Here is a 27140-nt window from a genome sequence, read left to right on the forward strand (position 1 = left end):
TAGTCAACTAAAACACCTTTGTTGTTCTGTTTTTTAAGGCACACACAATGCAGACATTATCAAGAGTACAAACATATACATATAAGGCCTAGTTTGCATGTTGCATGGATAAACTCAATATATTGTTCACATCTTCCTGTTTATTTATTATACAAATGTTGATTCAGAATTAAAATTATTCCTTGGGGTGCTTTTTTGATTACATATTCTTTCTTCTGTACCAAATGTGCATTAAAGAGTACTAATGCAGTCAATTGCATATACAGGTATGGGATCCCTTATTTTGAAACCCAACATCCTGAAAGCTCAGGATGATGGTCCATCTTCCATAGAGTAAATTTTAAGCAAATAAATAAATTAAAAAATATATATTTTCTTATTCTCTGTAATAATAAAACAGTACCTTACTGCATGTTATGTTAATATTTGTGGCAAAACAATCCAATTGGGTTATGTATTGTTTTTCTCCAATGTTTTACGCAGAATGAAACATAGGACCCTTCATTTACAGTGATCCACATTACTTTAAAAAAAAACGTATCCAGAAAACAACAGGTCACAAACATTCTAGATAATAGTAAACATGATTCAAAGAGAAGAGGACTTATTGAAGCCTTAAAGGTTTTTCCAGATGTATGTACATTGTTTAACCCAAAACATTATCTTTGTCCTTAGTTTTCTAGAAAGAAATATGTGGGTCAATGCCTCCTGCTCTTTGTATATGTATATATAGGAGCTTGCCTTCCTCAAACATCTGAAATATGTTCAGGTGTTCCTGGAGTTCCTGGCTTACCAGGACAGATGGGTCTTCCAGGGAGAGATGGAAAGGATGGTACTAAAGGAGATCCTGGACCTCCAGGTATTGTAATGTAAGCTTTAAGTATTTCAACTACTGAAATGTTAACATTATGTTTTACTGCATTCTGCATTTTACAAACCACTGATTAAATTCCATGTTATATACAGGTATAGTTATCTGTAAAACTGTTATCCAGTATTGTAAATTTTTAAAAATCTATTTTTTTCTGTAATAATAAAACAGTATATTGTACTTGATCCAAACTAACATATGATTAATCTGTATTGGAAGCAAAACCCAACCTATTGGGTTTATTCAATGTTTACATGATCTTCTAGTAGACTTAAGGTATGAAGATCCAAGTTACGGAAATATCTGTGAAAGATTTTATTATGCTAAATTCACCACAGTGTTCTAAGTAATTATGCTTCATAGTACTCAATAAAACAAAAATGTTGTAAATATCTATCATAGGGCCCCAGGGCCCTCTAGGTGAGAACCAAGGACAACCAGGGAGAGATGGTCTTCAAGGATCTATAGGTGAACCCGGACAAAAAGGGGAAAAAGGACAAAAAGGAGACAGAGGATTTCCAGGTAAAGTGTTGTTCTTTCATTTTCCTTTCCTCTTCCTTTATATTTGTATATATTCTTTTTAAAAGAAATAAAACGAGTTTTGTCTGCAAACTACATAGAGGGCTGCAAGTGCTTGTAAAAGCACCAAGGAGTGCACACTTGTTTTAAATGACCCCTCTTATCTGGAAAACCCTAGGTCCCAAACATTCTTTGTAACAGATCCCATATGTACCTGTACTTGGGAACAAAAATATTCTCACTATGATATATAAGGGGCATTTACCTTCTTGGGGGCATATGTACAGGAGAACTAAGTGATATAAGCGTGCCCCCGGGGGGGCTGGTGAATAAACTGATGTTCTGGTGCAGAGCGCAGCTTCAGGAGGCTCACAAATACACATGAAATTAGGTGTGGGTGAGGGGGGTGCCTAGTTATTACCCAGCACCGGGCCAAGTTGGTCATTTGCCCCAGGCAACCAGGCTGGCCACAGCTTCCCCTGCCCACATTCCAGCATGTGTGCATGAATTAGTGAGCACGTTGACTAGCGACAGTGAAGAAGTCAGCAGAAGTGGGGACAAGGACCTGGCCTAGGTGTAAGCGACAAAAGAGGTATGTGCCATTGCCCCCAGTCAGTCAGTGGTATATCTACAGATTATTGTCGACCATATGCAATGCTGTGTTAGTAACTCTACCTCGACGGCTTAATAACACCTCATAGCTCCATTCATGCTAATGCAATCAACACCATGCCTTCATGAAGTTTTTAACCCCATGATGTTTACGCTAACATATTATGCAGATTGGAGCAAGATTCCAGGGAATTTAACCACAGAAAGATTTTTGTACAGGTCATGACATCTTCAACAGAAAAAATACAGTCCAGTTGATTTGACATATTACTATAGATATGCATTTTGAGAAAGTTTTAGAATGCAGAGGTCTCATCAGATGATATAATTTACCACTGGAGGGATCATCTAGAGTCATAATGGGGGCAATTGTGCTAAAGTCACTCTTTGAGCCAAAGCCAAGTTCCATTGTTCCAGGGCTGCCCTAGATATTGCACATCAGCCTTTCCCATTGTTTCAGTGATCAGTGCATGCACATACGCTCATGTTGTCCTGCATATGCTCCAAGTCACATATATTCGGGATATCAGGGATTTTTTCTGTGCACATTTACTATTTATTATATAGGCACACAAGTGCTATAGCTACCACCCTGTACATGTAAACGAGGGTGCCTATATGGTAAATATAGCCCTCATTGTGCCTTATTAATCAGCTTGAAAGAATCACACACATATGTGCCAGTTGATGCAGGAGATAGCTCCAAGTTTTCCCTCTGCTGCCAGCATCCAATCCACATCAAAACTCCACATGAAAACTTGGATGCAGAAGTGAAACATAAGGAAAAAATTACACCTACAAAATTAGTAATGGTAGAAAGGCATAAGTTTCTAATATACTATATATGTATATACTGTCACATAAATACAAATCTCTTTTAACCTGTAGAAAAGCTTCAATATTTTGTGTTCACTCATTTCTGAAACAACAGAACAATGTATTATATACAGTTCTTAAGAAATAATTTATTTCCAAGCCAGTACTATGCTGCTTTAATCCTTTATAAATGTCTGTAGTGTTCTGTAATGCTTTCAAATGTTTTGTATGCTGTTTATAAAGCAATAGGACCCGAGTATGGACTTCTAATAGAAAATCTGTAAAATAGTATAAAACATCAGAAAAAGCCTTTTGATCTCTCTCTTCGATTTGTTCTCTTTTATACCTTAGGTATATCAGGATCTCTGGATCACGACCTGCATATTCAGATCTTTGATTTAACGAATCATATGTCCAATATTGTTGGAGGTAAATGGAATACTAAAAATGTAAAACCAGAGCTTAAGTCATATTTTGACTTAATATAATCAGTTTTAATCCTCATATGTTTGTCAGCTAACATTTAAAATGGTTTTATCTATAAAGGGAAATATGTTGTTCCTTTTAACCTCTACAAAGGATTAGGCATTATACAGCTAAACAGTCACTGGTCTCAGTCTCAGCTTGTAAGTGCAGATTATGCAGTCATTTTACTAGAATGTAGGACATTTTTTTCCCATTTAAGTTGCCATGGTTTCATTAATTTTGATTTCCCCATTATACAGAGTTATAATCTATCTGTTCTCCTAATAATAAGGCCACCTTGTTATTTATAGTAAATATAGTGCACTGTAGATTATATATGAAAAAAAAATGAAGTCACTTCAGAAAGGAAAAAATCTTAGTCCTGCTTTTCCTCTGAAACTCTCAGCTTGGTCATTTCTCTTGCCGCCTATTCATATCTGGCATTACTATTTTACTGAGACTGCAGCCATGTGTAAGAGACTAGAGATGCATTTGCCTCCCTAGAAATGCTGTGCAGTGCAATGTTCTATCTAAGGAATACAAATGTGATGAATTCATACTTAGTTCTTCTCTACAGAAGTAGTACATACTGCATTAAGACACAATGAAGTCTCTCCTGATATCCAGATAAACTGCAGACCGACCTTGTAGGATATAATAGGTTCTATACTATGAGTATAATTTTAACTTTGTCAGTTTGTGCTCCTAAAGTTACATAACTGTTACATGTTTGTAGTAAAAATTAAACAATAGAAGTCCCAAACCAAGTGCACTCTCCAGTTCAGTAGCAGCAAAGGTTCTCTCCAACCTCCAACACAATTCAAAAGTTCCAAGGAGTGCTACCGATCATACCTCAAAAAAAGGAAAAATGGATAAAAAAACAAGAAGGAAAATATAGTGTAGCGTTCTTGGTAAAAATTACGCCTCAATGTGATTACATTCACACACTATCAGTGTATTAACCCAACCTCAAGGTGTTGGTGCAGGTGAAATTAATCTCATTTATACTCACAAACGCCATCAAATAAAGTGTGCTTGTGCTTATTAGTGAAGAAAATGTTTTTTTAAATAGTTAGGTAGGTACCCACACGGTTTTAACCCCATTTCTGGTGGTTGTTTATACTCACAGACGGCCAGAGTTTAAGGGGCACATTTACCTAGGGTCGAATTCAATGGTCAAAGTAGGCATATTCGACCATTCGAAATTCAAACTTTTTTTCCTCTATTACTTCACCCAAGTAAATGGGCCCCTAAGTCACGTATCCAAGTTATAGGTTGCTCCCCGGGTTCTTCCTTTTGGACAACAAAAGAGTGGCGTGTGCGGAAAGCATTTTTAGATACTTTAATACAATTGTATTGCACTGAGCAGCGAGAGGAGCGTAATTTTCTACCAAGAACACTACACTATATTTTATTTCTTGTTTTTTTCTCCATTTTTCCTTTTTTTGAGGTATGATCAGTAGCACTCCTTGGAACTTTTACATTTTTGTAGTACAAGCATGGGGTTTATTATCTTGATCATTGGGACCTATAGTTTTCCAGGAAAAAGACATTTTTATGGAAAAAAGCTTGTAAGTTTTCAAGTTATGCAGATTCTACTTTTCTGCATTATAGAGGTCACTTGCCACCAAGGGGGGGGGGGGCGGCAGCGCAAAATGCAAAAACAGGTGCAAGCTGGCATGTTTTTTTGCACCCTGCACCAATAATAGAAACCACGGGCCAGGTTTTTGCATTTCAGAATGGAGTGCAAAGACCTGTGCTCCCCCTCCATGAATTCAGCACTATTAACTTGGACTGATACCATTTTAGTTAACATCTAGTACACTGTCTAGAACTACTTGGTTAAATGGAACACTATGGGAAATAAATGGGATCATTTATTTCAAGATAATATACCTCACACCTTTAGAACTACTGAATCATTTGAATAAGATGTTTATATCCCAAGAAGAAGATGGGGCAGAAAATGGTATTTATATATGCTACATCACTGATGATAAACCCCATTCTCCATATATTCTAGCTCTCCGTCTAGAAGGGAAGATTCAGACAGCAGGAGGAAAGATGTTTGCCAGCAGTGGAAAGGAACTGGATTTTGAAGCCTCGGTGGCTGCATGTAAAGAAGTGGGTGGACGTATTGCCACCCCAGTGAATGAAGCAGAGAACAATGCAGTCTTAACTTTTGTGAAGCTATACAACACATATGCATACCTGGGTATTACAATGAGGGAAATTGGTAATAAGCTCCATTATTTAGATGGGACTTCTGTTAATTACACAAACTGGGAAAAAAATGAACCTAGTAGTAATGGAAAAGAGCCTTGTATTGAAATGTACACAGATGGCCAGTGGAATGACAAAAATTGTAATCAATATCGACTAACTGTTTGTGAGTTTTAAATAACACTTTTTTATACTTTTTGCAATAATATTAGCACTCATGACTGCGTGTTGAATTAACTTAGATCTATAACTATAGAATGTTGCCTTGCCTTAACAAACACTGGTGAATTGTGAAAACATAGTATATTATAGTAGAAGATGTTTATATAGATGGACATTAATGTGATTAGGTCAAAGGTACAGTATAACTATATTAACAATTCATAATAAAAAAAAAATGCTCATGCAAGTGTTTTGGATATAAATGAGCTGGAGAGAGTGTAGAGACATGTAACTTAATTGGTTAGAGGGATGGAAGACTTAAATTATGAGGTTAGACTGTCAAGGTTGGCGTTGTTTTCTCTGGTACATTAGAGGACATTATAGACAAATAGCAGCGGACCTTTTTATCCATAAAGAGGATCACTGTACCAGAGGCCACCCCTTCAGTCTAGAAGAAAAGAACTTTCATTTGAAGCAACATAGGTGGTTCTTCACAGTACATAGTACATAGTAAGTAAGGTTGAAAAAAGACACACATCCATCAAGTTCAACCTTTTAGTTTTTTTTTTTAATCTGCCTAACTGCTAGTTGATCCAGAGGAAGGCAAAACAAAAACCTGAAGCCTCTCCAATTTGCCTCAGAGGGGGAAAAATTCCTTCCTGACTCCAAAATGGCAATCGGACTAGTCCCTGGATCAACTTGTACTATGAGCTATCTCCCATAACCCTGTATTCCCTCACTTGCTAAAAAGCAATCCAAACCCTTCTTTAAGCTATCAAATGTATCAGCCTGTACAACTGATTCAGGGAGAGAATTCCACATCTTCACAGCTCTCACTGTAAAAAACCCCTTCCGAATATTTAGGCGGAACATCTTTTCTTCTAATCGGAATGGGTGACCTTGTGTCAGCTGGAAAGACCTACTGGTAAATAAAGCATTAGAGAGATTATTATATTATCCCCTTATATATTTTTACATTGTTATCATAACTCCCCTTAAGCGTCTCTTCTCCAGTGTGAACATCCCCAATTTGGCCAGTCTGTCCTCATAGCTAAGATTTTCCATACCTTTTACCAGCTTAGTTGCCCTTCTCTGTACCCTCTCTAATACAATAATGTCCTGTTTGAGTGATGGAGACTGTACGGCATATTCTAGATGGGGCCTTACAAGTGCTCTATACAGTGGAAGAATGACCCCCTCCTCCCGTGACTCTATGCCCCTTTTACTACAGCTCAAGCCCTTATTTGCCCTTGATGCTGCTGACTGGCTTTGCTTGCTAAAGCCAAGTTTATCATCTACAAGGACTCCAAGGTTTGCCTAGTACAGTCCCATTAAAGGTATAAGTGGCTTAGATATTTTTACATCCCAGGTGCATGACTTTACATTTATCAACATTGAATCTCATTTGCCACTTAGCTGCCCAGATTGCCAGTTTGTCAAGATCCTGATGCAAGGATGCCACATCCTGGATGGAATTAATTGGGCTGGATAGTTTTGTGTCATCTGCAAACACTGATACATTACTTACAACACCCTCCCCTAAGTCATTAATGAACAAGTTAAATAAAAGTGGACCCAATACCGAGCCCTGGGGGACCCCACTAAGAACCTTACTCCAACAACGACCCTCTGTACCCGATCCTGTAGCCAGTTTCCTACCCATGTGCAAATGACTTCATTAAGCCCAACAGACCTTAGTTTAGAAAGCAGTCATTTGTGGGGCACGGTATCAAACGCTTTGGCAAAATCCAAATAGATCACATCTAATGCCCCCCCCACTGTCCAGCATCTTACTCATCTCATCATAAAAAGCAATGAAATTTGTCTGACATGACCTATCCTTCATAAAGCCATGCTGATTGCTGCTCATAATGCCATTCACTAGGACAAAATTTTGAATGTGATCCCTTAACAAGCCTTCAAATAATTTGCCCACCACAAGATGTCAAACTTACTGGCCTATAATTGCCAGGCTGAGATCGTAATCCCTTTTTAAATATTAGAATAACATCAGCTTTTCTCCAATCCATAGGCACCATACCAGATAAAAGCACATCTGAGAAAATCAGAAAGAGGGGGACAGTGAGGTTGCACTGCCAGGTGATGTTGTGATGGCTTATTCTGTTAATGCCTTTAAGAGTGGCTTGGATGATTTCTTGGACAGACATAATATCAAAGGCTATTGTGATACCAGGCCCGGACTGGCAATCTGTCACTTTGTGCAAATGCCCAAGGGGCTGCTCAATATTTTGTTTAAGTGGGCCACTCCTGAGCTATAATACTAATTAGAATGTACTTTTCAAGCATCCGGTGGGCTCTAGGACCACTCCTCCATCCTAGTTCCCACTGTCCTCTTCTCTGCTGCTGCTGCCTCTGCCGTGCACAAGTTCAAGCCGGATAAACAGGGCCTCTAGCATGGGCTCTCATGCAGATCATATTTTTTGTGCTGACTGCTGGCTTGCCTGTGCTGAGCCTGAACTTATTGCTCCCTGCCACAGTAAGATGCAATTATGCATTTTTTTGTTTTGCAATGTGCAGACAAAACAATTGAAAAAAAATTGGAGCAAAAGGAGGAGAGGCTGATCGAATAAAAAATAAAGTGGCAAAATAAATAGGAGTGAAGATGGGCAAGCACAATAAGGAATGAAAGGAGAGAAAGCTGGAATATAGAAAAGCTAAATGGTGAAGGGTGGAAAAGTGAAGGGTTATGAGTCAGAATCTGTAAAAAGTAAAGCAGAAAGGATCCCTCCTCTTTCCTTTTCTTTCTGTAATTCTTGTGACAATGGGCTGTCATAGTATGAAATACTTCCCTGGGGAAGTGATGTGGGAGAGGTGGGGCATATTATGGTTTATATTGTGTACAGTAATTAAATGGTTTTTTAACGGTGAACATTTTTAAAAAGGTTCGAGACCAGAACCGAAACGTCAATGTAATCGTTTAAATTTTGTAATAAAGACTTCAATTTTTGACGGAGTGCGCACATCTTCTTGGATTTTGGTGTGAATATACAACTCAGTGCAGCACCCGACATCACCTGAGAGACATTTGGGAGAGTGCGGCCTATGTGTGTTATATATAAATACAATTCCAACGTTTATGATGCACTAATCCCAATGTATATCAAAGTCAAGGGTGCTGATCCCAATAGCAGTGAGAAACTCTTTTATGAGTTGGTTTGAGGAGGAGCATGTCTATCAAAATGTACTCTTCACTAGGCACTGTTGTGCCTGGTGGAGGTACATCGATGACGTGTTCCTCCTATGGCGGGGTGACCTGGACTCCTTGGCCGTCTTCCGTGAGGCAATTAATGGGGCCCATAATGACATTAAATTCACGATGACAGCTGATCTCCAAGTAGTTACTTTCTTAGATGTATTGGTTACACGAACCGAGACAGGGTTTGATACTCGTATCTATACAAAACCCACGGATCGAAATCAACTTCTTTCTTATGACAGCTTCCATCCCCCCCCCTCAGTTAAGAGATCGATTCCTATCAGCCAGTTTACCAGAGTGAGTAGAATTACAAATAATCCAGTGGTCCTGGAACAAGACTTAGAAATAATGTCTAGGAAACTTACAGATAGGGGATACCCGAATCAGCTAATACAAAAAAACCAACAGGCTGCTAAGGAAGGGATTCTTGGATGTACATCAAGAAATCGGCGTACTACAGGTAACAGATTAGCTTATGTATCCCAGTATAATTCTGCCAGTTCCAAATTTAAATGCATATTAGATAAACATTGGCACTTATTAAAAGATGCATATCCTTCAATTCCAGAGTTTCAACAAGGCCCTATGATGTCCTATCGCAGAGGAGCAACCATAGGGAGTAGATTAGTGAATGCAGACATACGGAAACCACCTAATAAGGCAATGTTTTGGGGTCCCAAGAAAGAGGGCATGTATAGATGTAAGGGTTGTGCCCAGTGTCGATTTGTATTGGTAGGTCCTGATTTTGACCATCCACATAGGGATCAGAAGTATCAAATTAGGGGTTATAATACGTGTGATACCAATTTTGTTGTATACATGCTGGTGTGCCCATGTGGGTTGGTCTATGTTGGAGAAACCACCCAGAAGGTGAAGGATAGGTTTTCTCAACATAGATCAACTATACACGTGGGCAATAGATCATTGCCAGTCTCTAGACATTGTTTAGAACAAGGACATACATCAGAGGAGCTGAAATTCAGAGTTATCCAACATGTCCCACCTCTGAAAAGAGGAGGAGATCGTGTTCTAGCATTAAAAAGAGCAGAAGTTAAATGGATTGACAGGCTAGGGACTCTCAGTCCAAGGGGTCTAAATCGTGATTTTGACTTGCATTTATTTCTGTAAAGTTCTCATTTAGGGTGAGTAGTAATATTTCGGGCAACTAATATTATTTTGTGTATATTTTTTGAATATTTTCTTTATAAGTATTTTTGTATTTTTTTAAAAAAAAAAAATTCTTTTTTGCCATTCATCTGTTAACTTTTGCTTTTCATTTTGGCATAATCTGCTCAAACAACTACAATCATCAGATATAGTGAAAAATGCCCATGTAATTTGCTGTTACTGATATATTTCTTTTCTTTGGTAACTATGGACTTTGCATAGTAACGGGAGGGTGGAGATATGTGGTGACTGACGTGCAGATCCGGCCTCCAGGTGAGGAAGCATCATCACAGTTACTTACCACGTATGCCCCGCCTAACGAGGAAGCAGAAAGTGTGTGCAATGGAGTCCTACACGCTACTACACGATACATACGCTTGAGAAAGGGAACGGATGTGTCCCGAAACGTCGCGTGAGTGTGGATGGATATAGCGTTTATGCTGGACTTTTAACAGATAAGTGTCTTGATACAAATGACGCTGCTACTATGTTGTGAAGAATGCCATTTTGTGATACATTTTAACAAGCTAATAAAAGCTATGTTTTAAATATGGAGTGCGATCTGGTTGGACCAATATATATATATATATATATACACACACACATTATGCTTGTGTGTAAATAAAAGACCAGCATAGATTTCTGTGTGGGCTGCTTTGATTTTGTTTTGCCAGGGCTGCTTTTTACTCCCACTCCGGCCCTGTGTGATACTAAACTCTATAGTTAGTATAGATATGGGTATATATAATATGTGAAAGTATGGAGGGTGTGTTTATGGATGCTGGGTTTTCATTTGGAGGGGTTGAACTTGTTGGAATTTGTCTTTTTTCAACCCGATTTAACTATGTAACTATGTAACCATGATTAACTGTCCTTTTTTTGTCTGTCCCAGTTGCACCATTGTCATTCAATAGTATAATGTGGACTAACAGGTAGAGATGGGTGTTTTATCCACTACTGTTCTTTGACAGAGGGTAGCGGCAGACAAAATGCCCTATGTGGTAGGGACCCTAATGATTTTCATATCAAATGAATCTGTTGAATATTATTTTCAGTTTCACTAATACATTTTAAGTCACTAATTATGGGGAGTTCAATCGAAAGTGATTTGCAGTGATATAATTTTGTACATACATGTTTGCACCTGAGAGTTGATGTATATTCAATTTGATTTAGGAAATAAACAAGTGGAAAAGTGAACATTCCAAGGAACAATAAATATTCATGAAAATAGCATTTTTCTGCAGGTAAATGGGGTCATCACAGACCAATGAACTCCTCACCTTCCAAGGGATATATGTGAAAGCTTTGCATGTTGCAATATCACACAATATATTTTCTCTACTGGCAGGGAAACACAATTTGCCTTTTGATCCCTTTTTACAATGCACTTCAATAGGTACACCATTCACTTTTCTGCTGTATTATTATTATTATTTACTCCGGTGGAGAAAATAACCATGAGCCACCAGCCTTAGACTAGTGCCACACATAGCATGTTTACCTGTACTTAGTATTATTTATTGAAATTCCCATTAAAATAAATAGGAGACATGAAAGGCAGTTGTCTTCCAGTGGTAAAACAACAGAAAATAATCCACCTACGTGACATTAGCTTTATGGTTATTTATGTTTTAGTCACAACTTTTAATCAGTTTATAGTTGTCTGAATGTGACATATTTGGGATATATGTTTTGACCTAGCATAATAAACAATAATACAATAAAAAATAAACTGACTCCCTAATTAGACTACCTAATATCATTAATGAAAGTGGTTAATTTCTTAAGTAATTTATTTAGATTATAATGGGCTAAATTGTTTATAGTTGTCTGAATGTGACAAATTTGGGTTATATGTTTTGACCTAGCATATTAAACAATAATACAATAAACAATAAACTGACAAAGTTCCATGGGGGTCCATGGGGGAAACACTGACTCTTAATAGCATTAATGCATGTGGTTAATTTCTCGAGTAATTTATTTAGATTATAAAGACCTAAAGCAAGTCTCTAAAAATGACATGCAGTCTTCAACATTCAAGCCATGTGGATTTCTGTAGCTGTTGTTGTTCCAGTTTAGTAGATATATACAGTAGGCTAATGCCAAATGATAAACTTTATCTGTCCCATAAAATATTGTCGTGTAACAGAATGGAACTGCACAAGATTTTGTGGGATGCTACAAAATCTGATCCCTGCTGCTGTAATGTAAATGGGATCAAATAAAGGGCCAGATTCAATTCAGTGAGAAAAGGGTTTATCGCGTGAAAAGTCATGGACACGATTTAATCTAAGATGCAACTCAATTCATGAGTATTTTACTGCTGCTGAAATAAAGCAGACTTTAATTGACAACATTTGTTGTCATCTTCATTCTCTGCAGGGACCTGCTATACCACTTATGAAGATTTTATGCATCTTTGGTTTCTTTATTCTTGGATCTTTTCACTGTACTATAATTTTTGACAGATTTTTTGTATAAATGTTTCCCTGCAATAGCTCTATTAAGTCAGAAGGAGTAGCTAACATTATACTGGAAAGTGCTATCAGGTCAGAAAATTACAGTCACAAGAATTTTTGAGTTTTTTGAATTTACAAAAAACTCAAATGACGCAATCACAGTTTTTCTTGATTGCCAGCGTATTTGCAAGAAAATATGAAGTAAAACTCAATAACATTAAAAAAACTGAAATGGTGGAAACAAATCATGAAAACACGAGATAAATGTGCTGAGAATTTACTAGGAGACTCAAAGAGATTAGCGTTCTTTAATATAAATCTGTCATAAGAAGTTTAATACAATTAAATTTTAAGTAAAGTAGGGTAAATTACCAGCTATGGGGAGTTCAATAGAAGTAAAGTTAATTTAAATTGTAGTAATATAGTTGGGTACATTTCTGCACCTGAATATAAATGTAAAAACATAAAAAAATGGACATTCCAAGGAATAAGATCAAATCATAAAAATAAATAAACCTAGAAATCTCTATGCAGGACAATGGGGTAATTAAAGGACAACCAGCCCTCACCTTCCAAGGAACTCATGTGGAAGGAAGTTCCCATTCTGGTCCAAGTTGGAGAGAGCATAGTAACATAGTAAGCTAGGTTGAAAAAAGACACGTCATCAAGTTCAACCTTTAAGGTCTATATATAACCTGCCTGAGGATCCAAAGGAATGCAAAAAACCCATTTCAAGCCTGTCCAACTTGCCTCAGAGTGGGGAAAAGTGGCACAAAGATGGCAATGGGACCAGTCCCAGCATCAACTGATTTTTTTTATATACATATTTTATATTTATTTATATATATTTTTAATAATCTATTTTTATTATTTGATTAATAATAATTTATTAATAATCTGGAAAATATTGTCTTTTAATGTAGCATTTACAGTGCCCATGCTATCCTAAACGCTATCAATGTAGTAATATTTACATGCTACAAAATAAAAAAAAAACAACCTATTATATCAAAAAAGTAAAACAAGCTTCACAAAGAACAATTTCGCAATATTGTGTATTTTGTTGCGCATGGCCTGACATTGACCATTGACTGAACTAAGTCCATCAAGATACCAGCAAATAGTCGTCTCTTCAAATTTAAGCGATAGCTGTTTAGTATGAGTAAAGCTGATAAATTATTATTTTTGGGAGGGAATATACTGTATTAATAGGTATAGTTTGTCTGTCCTAACAAGGATATGCTGAATGAATTTTTTGCAAGGATCTTCAAAAAGGTTAAAAAACACAATTAGTCACAAAATGTCATGAGTACAAGAACTAATTTCTAATTCACTGCTGCTTTTCTTTCTGAGGGCGATCAAATGAGACATGAGGTACTGCCTATAGATTATTGCTGTCATCACTGCTGTATTCCTGCCTCTGTTCTCCAAAGTTGACTCTGAAACACCAGTGTCGTGCTGTGTGGTACAAAGGCTTCCAGGTTTAAATGGAAGAGATGGTAGAGATGGTGCCAATTGACCTAAAGGTGATGCAGGTAGGGAGATGGCTAAGGTCTATTTGGTATTTTTCTTTCAAAAATATGAATAACTTTGGGTCCAATGTTTTACTGTGTCATTTTGAATATTTACCCATAAAGTTTAGAGACACTGCATACTAGTCTGTATGTTTATCTTTCAGAAGTGTCTTGGTCCAATAGCCTCTTTAGATACTTTAGGTATACTAAGGGGGTTTATTAACAAAAGTTTTATTCGTGGCGTCCATTTTGACACTGAAAACCCAAAAACTGCTGATTTATTATGCCTCAAAGCTATTCCAACTCTGAAAAAAATCTGCCAAATTCATGTAAAAGTCAATGGCAGATGTCCCCTTAACCATTTGAAGATGTTTTAGCCCTCAAAAAATGTTCAGAGTTTTCGGGGTTTGATGCTGTTCTTTTTTGGTGGTTTTTTTTGGGCGTCAAATGCAAAAAAATCATGGTTTTCACAAGACAATCCGAAAAAGGAATGCCTGGACCCAAAGGAGACAACAGAAATTCAGGTAACTGTGTGTTGTCTGTTTATCTATACTGTTTGTCTGAGTATCTATACTGATACCTTGAATCACTCCATATAAGTACATTTCCAGAACAGATCTTCCACCATGCACCACCTAACCTTTAAAAGCCATCCAAATCCTTTTTGGCAACTCTTCATTCTTATTACATTGGGAACTCGTTATTCATTTTCATTTTTTTATTTGTGGTTTTTGAGTTATTTAGCTTTATATTCCGTCGAATGCAATTTGGAATATTTTTAATCTGGTTGCTAGGGTCCAAATTACCCTAGCAACCATGCATTGATCTGAATAAGAGACTGGAATAGGAATAGGAGAGGGCCTGAATAGAAAGATGAGTAATAAAAAGTAGTCTTGAAAGCTTGAAAGAAGAAGACAAATACTCTAGAAAAAAAAAAATAATGATGACCAATTGGAAAGTTGCTTAGCATTGGCCATCTATAACATACTAAAAGTTAACATTAAGGGGCAAATTTACTTAGCTCGACTGAAGTATTAGAATAAAAAATACTTTGAATTTTGAAGTATTTTTTTGGCTACTTCGACCATCGAATTGGCTACTTCGACCTTCGACTACGACTTCGAAACGAACGATTCGAACTAAAAATCATTTAACTATTTGACCATTCGATAGTCAAAGTACTGTCTCTTTAAAAAAATCTTCGACCACCTACTTTGTCACCTAAAGCCTATGGGGAAGGTCCCTATAGGCTTTCTAAGCAATTTGGGATCGAAAGAAAATCGTTCGATCGATGAATTTAAATCCTTCGAATTTGAAATTCGAAGTCAAAGGATTTAACTTCGAGGGTCGAATATCGAGAGTTAATTAACCCTCGATATTCGACCAATAGTATATGTGCCCCTTAATGATCGCTTAATAAAATCTGTAATTATACATTTCATAACATGAAATTAGTTTTTTCCCCAAATTTAGTGGTGACTGTTGCCTACTAGTTTAAACAATGAGTGACACTTCATTTTCAGCATAGATGGCTATAATAAAAAGAAATGCAAATAATGTAAAAGGATACAATAATAAAGCTTCTTATACTTTGAGGGGTCGATTTACCAGTGATCAAATATACTCACATATTGCTGTCTGATCAGCAAGCATTGTCAAATAAAATTGCGTATATCAAGTAAACTGAATTTAGGCAATTGCATACAATTTAATTGTAAAAACAGTGGCCGCTTGAAAATGGTTTGTATGAACAGAGTGTGTTTTTTGCAGATTTTTATGGCATTTTTTTACGCTTTAATTTTTCCCATTGACATTAATGGTTTAAATTAAGTATTAGTAAATAGTTTTGTGATACACAGCAATCAGGCACCATAAAACAAAATAGGCATCTTTACAAATACCATATTTGTTTTACATTACTTTTTCTATGGCTTTTCTGGCATAAATCAATTTATGCAGTTTGATAAACATCACATTAATGTGCTAGCAAATATGGAGGGGAAGCCAATGAGAATTGTATGTATGGGGATGAGCAGAATAACTCTGGACATGCAAGGTTGCATTTTCCAACATTTAGGGGGTTATTTATTGAGTTGTGTTTTCCATGAAAAATTTGAGTTTTTGAGCATTTTTTTTTCAGGTTTAAAAAATGTGAATTTATTGAGTTTTTTTTATAAAAAACCCTCAAATTTTTAGAGATGTATTATACCCTAACCCTAGAAATAACTTGAATATGAAAATACACCATCTAAAACCTGTCAAGGTCATGTAGAAGTCAATGGCAGAGGTCCCTTGAACCATTTGAAGATGTTAATAGCCTTCGAAATTATTGCTGAACACATTGTGGTTTGATATCGTGGAGCCAGATAGCCAAATTTGCAACTGACCTGTAGCAGCCAGTTGGGGATTAGCTTTGTTCAGTCAACTTCAGGAAAAAAATTAGGTAAACATGTGACTGACGCATCTTTAACATAATACAGTTTGAACATTTCTGGATATCTGTTTTCTGGAAAATAGATCCCATACCTTTATTGTCTTTGTATTATCTGCATTTACTTTCTCTCATCCAAGCTTTGCTAACATGAGATAGATGGACATTTGATATTTTGTACTATGGGATATAAATTCTTGCACTTTTTATGAAATGTATGGCTCCATCCATTAGCACCCCCCCCCCACAGCTCATCTGTTGCTCTCCCTATTTTTATGTAATGTGCCAGCCCAGAATCTTACCTGTACTATAGCACAAAACAAAAACTGTGGTACCGTGTTAGCCAGTAGCAAAAATAACAAATAAAAAAACAAACAAATACAAAAAGTATTGTAGAAGTGATACATATATTGGCTAACAATAAAAATACTTTGCAAGCACCAAGGCCCCTTCGTCAGGCAAAATACAAATAAAAACTAGAAAAGCACAGCATATATACTTTTAGATCAGTAAAAGGTATTCATGGGCAATAAATTAGGAAGTTACAGATAAATAGAGATCAAATAGAGATAATACAATGAATTAGGGTGGGTTGTAAATAGTCCAGGAGTCTGGATTCAGTCAGGTCATATAGTGTGACATGAAACCTGACCCTAAATTAAGGCACTGTCTTAATGTGTTATATAAATACATACATTTGAATTCATGAAGCTTCCTTTCCTTTTTATTTGTTATTTGTCCTGTACAATAAAAAACACTAAATCCAGTTATTATTCTGTATAGGGCCTTCCCTGGAAGTGCTGTATGTGTCAAGCAATAAATGGCTATGCTTTACATCAAACTATTTTAAGAACAACTTGTTTTGGAATATCCTATACCTTTACTGGTAATTTTCCATATTTTACAGCAATTAATTAATGTCTGGCTATCTTTTGGTTAAAAATAGTGATGGGCGAATTTGCGCTGTTTCGATTCGCTGAAAAATTCGCGAATTTCGCGAAACGGCGCCGGCGTCTCGTTTTTGACGCCGGCGCCCTTTTTTCGACGCCGGCACCCGTTTTTGACGCTGGCGGCCGTTTTTGACGCCAGCACCCGTTTTGACGCCGGCGCCCGTTTTTGACGCCGGCGTCCGTTTTTCCGGAAAAAATTTTTTTGACGCCGGCTAATTTTTGCCGTGAATTGTCGCGGGCGTTTCGTGAATTTATTCACTGGTGGCGAATCACGCAAATTCGCCGCAAATTCGCGCTTGCCGAATAAATTCGCCCATCACTAGTTAAAAAATGTAACAGAGATAAAATTATTGTTATTCCATACATTTGCAGGCCCACAAGGAATACCTGGGCCAAAAGGAGAGAAGTCATATACATATACTGCACCTCTAAATCGTTTTACATTACTGAACCAAATTATTATTATTATTATTATTATTATTATATTATTATCTCAAATAGTGTATATAATAATATAAACAGACCAGCATAAATAGTAAATTGACTTATTGAAGGGAAGCGGAACAAAATTACCAGTGTTCAATGTATAGATAGAAAAGGAGCGATCTTTTAAAAAACAATCAATATGAACTCAGATTGTTAGCACAAAATTACAATTGGTGCTGGAATTTTTGGGAGAAACGGTGTTCCAGGGGTATGCTACAGTGTTGTGCCAATGTTCAGGGTTGGACTGGACTTGTGGGGGCCTGCTGATCCAAGCCCACTCCCCCTGAATGCTGTAAACACTCTCCCCACCCCTTTCCCCCAGAGGAAGGAGGGAAATAGAATGTGACATTGGGGAAGGGGATATGCTGCAGGGGGTGCAAAGTCAGGAGGCCAATGTTTTCAAGTTTTTTGCCTCCATTAGTGAATAAGTCCCAATTACAGTACTTTAGAGTCATGTTTTACATTAAAATCAGAAGATCAACTGCAAATAATTTTACAATACTGTGAATATCACAAATGAGTTAATATAAGCAAACTTCCCTTTCATATAATAGTAACAGCTAAACAGTATTATTGACTTTCCAGGAATATGAGTTCTAACATATTTTCTATGATTATTTTATATAAAGGGCCTATTAACACTCCCTGTTTAATTTCTTTTTAACACAAATCAAATTAGAAGATGAACATAACAGCATACACCACCAACAAGAAATGTATCTGGTTAATGCACAACAAATTAGTGTCGAATGCAAACCACCAGTATAGCGTTTCCTTACAAAACAGTAAAGGTGTGCAGAGCTTGGTAACATCGATAGAAATATCACCCATTAATACACTGTCACATATAGTTACATGGTTAAGTTGGGTTAAGGAAAGACCAAAGTCAATCAAATCCCTCCAAACAAACCCCAGTGCACATATATACACATACTTATACCAACCCGATGTGCTTTGTGCCTTACAATGTAATTACTACATGTAAATACGTTTAAACAAATTGGTGTATTATGGGGATTAAAAAAAATGCAAGCATTGATTTAAGCACTGACATTTTTATGCCAAAATGACATCATATTAATGGACATTAAAAGGGAATGCAATAAGAATCATTATCAGAAAAATAAAACAGACAATATTGATAAAACTGGAATTTTGTTTTTTTTTCATTTATGCTTTTTCAATTATATGAACAAAATTTTAAACAAAAACAGATGAAAGCTTGTAAATTGCAACATTATTTTTCAGCATTTTTTTCCTTGATATTGTTATTTATTACATTTCTTCCTAGATTTACTTCAAAACACAGGTGAGGGCTTGCATAGCAGTGTAAGTGGCTCAATAGAGCAATCAATACACAGCATGTGCAATACATTGAAATAAGGAAGGTTGTCTTGAAATAAGTGGACTCAGAACCCCAAACTATAGTCTCCACTGTCACTGCTGGTTTGTCTAGGTAAAGCATTGCTAAGAAGTGGAAGCATATAGTAATAGAGGAGGGTTATGATTAAACATTACCCACTTGATGAAATGTAATATGGCAGAATCAGCATTAACTATATCATAATTACTTTCATTAAAATAGTTTGACTCTTAGAAACAACTTTGCCTACAGATTCTATAATAGAAACTCTACTTGCCAAGGTGATTAATATGGAGGCCGAACTGAGAAATCTGAAACTTAATGTGGCCGTACAGAAGAAAGGTCAGTGTTGTACTGAAACATGTTAAAAGGCTTATTCGATTTCCCTCATACAGGTTACATTATATCAAAGTGTCATGCTACTTGCCCTATATGGTCTAAGAACCTAACTTTACAAGTTTCTTGTCTCTTTTTAGTTTTTCAAGAATTTCCAAGAACACTTCCAAAATAGTGTTCAAAACAATGCTTGCATCCCATTCACTGGGCACAAGTCAGGTGCACCCATTCACACAAAAAACTGTGAAGCCCTGAAGCTACTTCCAGGTGCCGGTTAGCTGTAGCTCCAGGGTTGCCCAGCATCAGTAGATGGAGTTCTGTACCTTAATCGGAAGAGGCAGGATGCATGTAGTTTGAAAGGGCAGGAGCATATCTGGTTGCCCTGGCGTACTCTTCCTAAAACTCAGCCCTCTCCACCTGTCTCCATTTCCCAGACCTAATTTAAACTCTGCAAAATGACAAAAGAGGATCCAAAGACAGGGGAAAAGTAAAATCCACTGCATAACTCAGGGGGGCTGAGGTTTAGGGGGAGGGTTTATTTCTCCTTTAATAAATTTTGTTAATATGAGCATTCCATTGTATTTGTAAATGCCTCCTTTAACTGTTTGCAGGAGTTGTAAACCTAAAAGACGAAACCTTTATTCAAATACCAAGAAATTATATTCACAACTATTAGTTGAGGTCTGACGGATGTCAGAAAAAACAAAAATTATTTTAGAAAAGAAAAAGAAACCCCACCAATTGTTATGATTCTAAAATTGGCCAGAAATACTGCAACGTGATTTATTACACTTGTTTACTGACAACAATTCATAGAGAATTGTAATAGAATTAATAAAGTGCTAGTGCTGCTATAAATTCATCCATAATTAGAAAAATTCATGGATTTAAGTAAAGTGCTGTGCAATAAATTAGAATATTAGACCCCAAAGAAAAAAATCAATTAAAAATATATATAGAAAAATGACCAACTTTAGGTAGTGGGTTAGCAATTGAAGTCACAATCCATAAATTTAGATTACAGAAAATAGAAAAAATAGATGGTGGAGTTGTCCATAAACTAACTGCCTGATTTTTTCTAAAGCCTGGGACACCACAAAGATAAGGCAGGACAGGGTAACCGGGGCTGTGGCCTTGGTATTTAACTTGCCCTAAGTGTTATTAAGAGGCTAGGTATCCCTAAAAAGCCACAAACCGTCGGTCCCTTAGAAAGGAAGGAAGATTGTAAGAGGTTGTATAGAATAAAGAAGGATTAGACCCCGAGCTCTCTTGCCCCCACTTCCGTTGAAAAACCCAGCCCAAATATTTCCTATAGATCGATTTGGCAAAAATTCAATTTGACCACAAGAGGATCACTAAAAACGCCGACGTACGTTTCGCTGAATAGCTTTGTCTCGCCTTGACAAAGCTATTCAGCGAAACGTACGTCGGCGTTTTTAGTGATCCACTTGTGGTCAAATTGAATTTTTGCCAAATCGATCTATAGGAAATATTTGGGCTGGGTTTTTCAACGGAAGTGGGGGCAAGAGAGCTCGGGGTCTAATCCTTCTTTATTCTATACAACCTCTTACAATCTTCCTTCCTTTCTAAGGCCTTTTTCTAAGGCTTTCTTGGTCATTTTTCTATATATATTTTTAATTGATTTTTTTCTTTGGGGTCTAATATTCTAATTTATTGCACAGCACTTTACTTAAATCCATGAATTTTTCTAATTATGGATGAATTTATAGCAGCACTAGCACTTTATTAATTCTATTACAATTCTCTATGAATTGTTGTCAGTAAACAAGTGTAATAAATCACGTTGCAGTATTTCTGGCCAATTTTAGAATCATAACAATTGGTGGGGTTTCTTTTTCTTTTCTAAAATAATGTTTGCAGGAGTTGCCATGAGAATTTTAATTTTTACAGTGGTTAGTATTTAGAAAAGTATTAAGTGCATAATTATGTCCTTTTTATATATAATCATATACATACATTTTGTTTTTCTTTTTTTTTTTTTTTACCCAGCCTTGGTGTTTTCAAAGGGAACAAGTGCTGCTGAAAAACTGTATGCCACGAGAGGTGAAGACGCCACATATGTGGATGATAAGTCAATATGCTCCAAGGCTGGGGGACAGCTGGCACCACCAAGGAATGATACACAGAAACCACGCGCACACTCAGGCCCTTCGTCAATAAACGCTGGTGCCCAAGGCCTAAGGGAGACGGCACTCCCAATGGACCAATGTTTTTTTTTTTTGCTCCGTGTGCCAGGCCTATTTTCCTTACATTATACCACCAAGGAATGATGCAGAAAACAACGCTGTATTAAGTTTATCTTTGCAGTACAATAAAGCACTAGTCCTTGGTATTGATGATAAACAAAACGAAAGCACTTTTAGATACTCAAACAATGATAAAATTGTTTATTCTAAATGGAAGCCCGGTGAGCCCAATGATGACAATGGGGTGGAGGACTGTGTGGAACTGCATATAGAAGGAATATGGAATGATATGAAATGTGATCTAAAGCGCCCAACAGTTTGTGAATTTGCCTAGCACTGAAAACCTTAGCGACAGCAGCATCTCAAACTGTTTTGATACGTTTGTTAATGGGTGTGTTCACAACTCTGTCAGAGTTTCTTGCTGTAAAATGTAATTTTGTTTATATCAACTGTAGTATATTATGCACAATTGGGCTTGTAATTGTTAAATAAAATAACATGTCCCAAAGGGATCACTGCTGTAGAATTGTGGTTTAGTGGCCTTTTAACACTTTCTTTGTCTAATGGGTACTGTTAGCTTTGGAATAAGGTAGACATCTGGCTTGCCTGTTAAAATAAAAAAGTGCTGCCAATATTGACAATAGCAAAGAAAGCCAACAAAAAAGAAAGACATGTATGTGAGACAAGTTACAAGAAGGTGGTGCATTTTAAAGGAAGAGCTCAGTTTAAAAACAAAAACTAAGTAAATCGATAAGTTTTGCAAAAAAAAAAAAAAATACTTCTAATATAGTTTGTTAGCCGAAAATGTAATCTATAAAGGCTGGAGTGAGAGGATGTTTAATATAATAGCCAGAACCCAACTTCCTGCTTTGCATCTACAGTATCTTTCTCTTAGTTAGTCATCAACTTGAAAGGGGCCACATGGGACATACTGTACCTATTCACTTAGTTTGCTTTTAATCCTTATCATGCAGGTCAGATTTAAAAGCAAACGCTTATGACCATATGGCCCCCCCATTCAAGTCACTGATTTGTTACTGATGGGTAACCAATAAGAAAGCTGCACAGTTGTGTTCTGGATATTATGTTAGATATCCACTCACTCCAGCCTTTATAGTTTACATTTTTGGCTAACAAACTATATTACAAGTATTCTTTTAGCACAACTCATCGATTAACTTTGTTTTTGTTTTTAAACTGAGCTGTTCCTTTAAAATGAACCACCTCCTTGTAACTTGTCTCACATACAAACTAACTATATTGAAAACATGTCTAATTTTGCACAGCATAACACCCAGTTTTTATTTTTATAATGAACAATATCTTTAATGACATAAAGGGGCAAATCGTTGCTCAGCAAATCTATCAGAGTCTGGTGAAATGATAAGATGAAGCTACATCCTCAACAATATTATGTCAGTGACATCATATCCTGTATGCAAAAAAAGTCATAAAAAAAGACAAAGCACTAACGTTTTTTCATATTTTTAATGTGGGATTATGTTTAAAAATTGTAACTGTTAGATATGTGTTTTAAAAATGTTTTAACCATTTGAAGCTCATGCCACATTTGTTTTAGAATGGGATCATGTCTAGGACAATAGATACAATCTCTTTTGTCTTTATTTTGATTACTTGGACATTTTTAATAAGTAAATACTTCCAGCAATTTTACTGAAACTCACTGATAAAGACAAATATATGTCCTGTATGTACCAACCATATTTAAATTGATATAAGTATTAATTATGTTTACGAAGTTTCGCTAGGAAGAAAATAACGCTAGCAAAAATTTGCTTTGAAATTTGCTTTGAAATTTGCATTTGATAAATATGTGTATTCAATGCGAAATAACATCTGACAAAGTTGCGCAAAGTATGATGGAGCCTTCTGAGGTGAAAATTTGCCCTCTAGTAAATTTGCCCCACTGTCTGTAACCATAGCTTTTTCAGGAAAAAAACCTTTGTGCTACAACAGCAATTCACCCAAGCAGCATGCCAACACTTTGCCTTACATGGTTGAAATCCACCAGTGTCATGTCTAATCCACAAGCAGCGTATAACTGTCCACAGCATTTTTTTCAAATCAGGATGCATTCAGCTGTTTTTCTGTGCCACAGGATGTAGTATCAACAACTGTATGCTCAAGAAATACTAAATATATTTATGGGATCTGTTATATGAAAACCCATTATCTAGAAAGCTGCAAAATATGGGTAGGCTGTCTCCCATAGACTCCATTTTATCCAAATAATCCACATTTTTAAAAAATTATTTCCTTTTTCTCTATAATAATAAAACAGTACCTTGTACTTGATCCAAACTAGGATATAATTTATCCTTATTGGAAGCAATACAATCCTGTTGGGTTAATTAAGGAGGCTATTTATTATTGGTTGAGTTTGTGAGGTTTGTGAGTTTTTTTCTAGCTTGAATGAACTCAGATGTTTGCCTAATTATGAGAAAACCCGAATGTAAAAAAAACTCAATTGAACGCAAAACAGGGAAGAACTTGAATACCTCAAATTTTTTGAGAAAACTCAATTTGACCTTTAATAAATAACCCCCTAAATGTATAAATCCATTATCAAGAAAACCCCAGGTCCCAAGCATTCTGGATAACAGATCCCATACCTGTATGTAAAACAAAGCCTTAAAAAGTTCAGAGGCAATGTTTCCTACAAACAGTACACATTTTCTTATTTTCTACATTTTCTTTTTTTCTACATTTTCTTTCGCTGTAGGGGCATTTCCTAACTTTGTGCTTACCTAATATTACCATTGTATTTGAAAAATCAACTGAAATGTTCTAAAAGCTTGCTGTGAATATCATTTTATCAATAAAGGTATCACATTTATGCCACTTTTGTGATGTATTACATTTACATTTTTGAAATCATATAAACCACAAATTTTTATTTTCTTAAAAATAACAAGTTTAAAAAAATCAAGGACTTGTGATTTATAGCTTTTTTCCCCATTTAGCTCTTTGGAACCAAGAAAAATGACTCCAGAAACAAATAATTTCATATATTGATAGGGAATAAAACATGGCTTTTAGAAAATTTGAAATCTAAGGGGCAGATTTATCAAGGGTATAATAGTCAATTAGAATTTGAATTTTGGAGTTTAAAAATTCACACATTTGAATTTTAATCCCACTATTCAAGTATAAATTTGAATGTGAGATTTATCACACTTTGACCACGGAAACAGTCCTAATTCAAAATATTCTCCACCTAAAACCTGCAACCTTGAAGAAGTTAATAGCCTTCCTGACATTTGAGATTTTTTTCGGGAGAAAATTGTGATGTATGCGAATTGAATACAAATCGAATATGATTCGAATTTTCGGGTTGGAACCAAAAATGTTAATTTTTTCTGAAATAACCTCCCAGTCGAATTTTGAGTATAATTTTGAGTATATTCAAATTTAAAAAAATCACAGGAATTCGAAATTTGACCTTTGATAAATGGGCCTCTACCATTTTAATACCCAGGGTTGCCAAGAGCAGAGACATATGGCTACAGATATGAAGGGGGATGTTTGGAATGTATGTACTGTACCTGTCCCTCTCCCACTTCTTACCCATTCTCTAATTTCAGTGTCACTCAGATGCGTAAGTTAAGTGATGGCAGAGGACACTGGCTACAACATTGTCCTGTACACACCACCACCGCTATGGAAGGTAAGGACAAGGCTGCCTGTACTCCCTGACACTGGGGCTCATTTATCAACACTGGGCAAATTTGCCCAGGGGCAGTAACCCAAGGCAACCAATCAGATTGCTGCATTCATTGTACTGCTTGCAGCTGACTTTAAAAAGCTAATCACTGATTGGTTGCTATAGGTAACTGCCCATGGGCAGATTTGCCCAGTGTTGATAAATGAGCCCCACTGTGTTCTGCACCTCTGGCATGATGTACAGAATGCATTATGGGTGCTAGAAGAAGTGCTGTCTGGCTAAGAACTAAGGGTGTGCACTCGTACCCCTTAGTGCTCATGTACTTCTTCCCCTAGTCTATATAACCCCTTACATATTTGTACACAAAAATATCAAACCACAAACTGTCACAAAAATGTTGTGATCTATTTCCGGAAATCAACTCTCAAACTAGCATGTGCAGTATCTTATTTCCCAAATGCACTTCATTTGAGCACACAAGGGGGCAAATTCACTAACCTGCCAAATGCGCCAGCACCAGCTTCGCTCACATCGCAACACTTCGCCAGGCATAGATTCGACAGGACAACGCAAATTCACTAAAATCCAAAGTTGCGTCCAGGGCGCCAAACTCTGGCGAATTTGCGCTAGCATTACTGCGACAAGCGAAGTGAAGTTGAGCTAGTTCCCGCCATATGCTAATTTGCATACGGCGGGAAGTTAAAGTTAAATGGACGTATATGTTGCAGCGAATACATTACACTACTACACAAGTCCAGGAAACCTTAATAAAATAAAATAAAGTTGTTATATAGCCCTACACATGTGTCCAGTGTATAGTTTATGTGCCATATGTTAGGAAATGTATGGGGGAGCCTGGGTATCCAAAAAAATTTTACGGATTTTTGCAGTCCATCACCCTGAAAAAGTAAAAGGCGCTAGCGTTTTTTGGGACTTAGAAAAATTTTCAACTAAAAATTAAAGAAACCTTATACATTCCATTGCACTTCGCTTGGTCTGAGCTGGCGAAGGCAAGTCTGGCAAAACAGGTGACTAAGAGGCGCATCTTAATGAATTTGCAAAGTAACGCTCTTTCGTCTAGCGTAAGAGTGCGAAGTTAGGCCTGTGCCCGTTAGTAAATCTGCGAAGTCTACCAATGACGTCACGCTGGTGAATTTTTGCTAACATTAGTCACTTCGCTTCAGTGAATTTCCCCTATATAAAACCCATTTTGAACCTAGCATCATGCATCCAAATGCATTGGGCACTGCTGCACGTACAGTACAGTTGGCATTTATTCCCAATAATAATAAAAAGACCTTTGTTGGGTAAACTTTGAAGATGAATACTACATTACATTTCCAAAAAAGGAAAACTTATTCCATAAAAAATACCAGTTTTATTCAAAACTTTAAATTAAAAATGTAATATTTGTGGAATACCATGGGGTCTGTATGTACTTTACAATTTTAATATGGCGTTTTGAATATAACTAGCATTTTTTTCCATGGAATTATGTTTATTATTATTAGCATGTATTTATAAAGCGCCACCATATTTCGCAGCGATGTGGAATAACTTTTGTTATGGACACACTTTTTTCTTGTTGTTAAACTTTGAAGATGCATTCAAACACAGCACCACTTGAACGTGCAAATGCAGAAAACTGCTG

The 27140-nt window shown here is 36.5% G+C and overlaps 1 protein-coding gene across 1 annotated transcript; it reads left to right on the forward strand.

The window, feature by feature from the left end:
• Positions 1-429: 429 nt before the first annotated feature.
• sftpa.L (surfactant, pulmonary-associated protein A L homeolog) lies at positions 430-5907 on the forward strand. Its single transcript, XM_018224759.2, has 4 exons — positions 430-859; positions 1274-1393; positions 3170-3247; positions 5307-5907. Exons 1-4 carry the CDS (start codon positions 802-804, stop codon positions 5681-5683), a joined length of 633 nt encoding a protein of 210 aa, XP_018080248.2. The 5' UTR covers positions 430-801; the 3' UTR covers positions 5684-5907.
• The last annotated feature ends 21233 nt before the right edge of the window (positions 5908-27140 follow it).

The sequence above is a fragment of the Xenopus laevis genome, chromosome 7L, assembly GCF_017654675.1.
Source record: "Xenopus laevis strain J_2021 chromosome 7L, Xenopus_laevis_v10.1, whole genome shotgun sequence".
Taxonomy (NCBI): Eukaryota; Metazoa; Chordata; class Amphibia; order Anura; family Pipidae; genus Xenopus; species Xenopus laevis.

What these genes read in the sequence shown, in the direction of transcription:
- sftpa.L (XM_018224759.2), top strand. Translation starts at nt 802, where the DNA reads ATGGGTCTTCCAGGGAGAGATGGAAAGGATGGTACTAAAGGAGATCCT. An exon ending in AGGAGATCCTGGACCTCCAG is followed by an intron (nt 860 to 1,273) that starts GTATTGTAATGT and finishes TATCTATCATAG; the next exon opens with GGCCCCAGGGCCCTCTAGGT. An exon ending in AGGAGACAGAGGATTTCCAG is followed by an intron (nt 1,394 to 3,169) that starts GTAAAGTGTTGT and finishes TTTATACCTTAG; the next exon opens with GTATATCAGGATCTCTGGAT.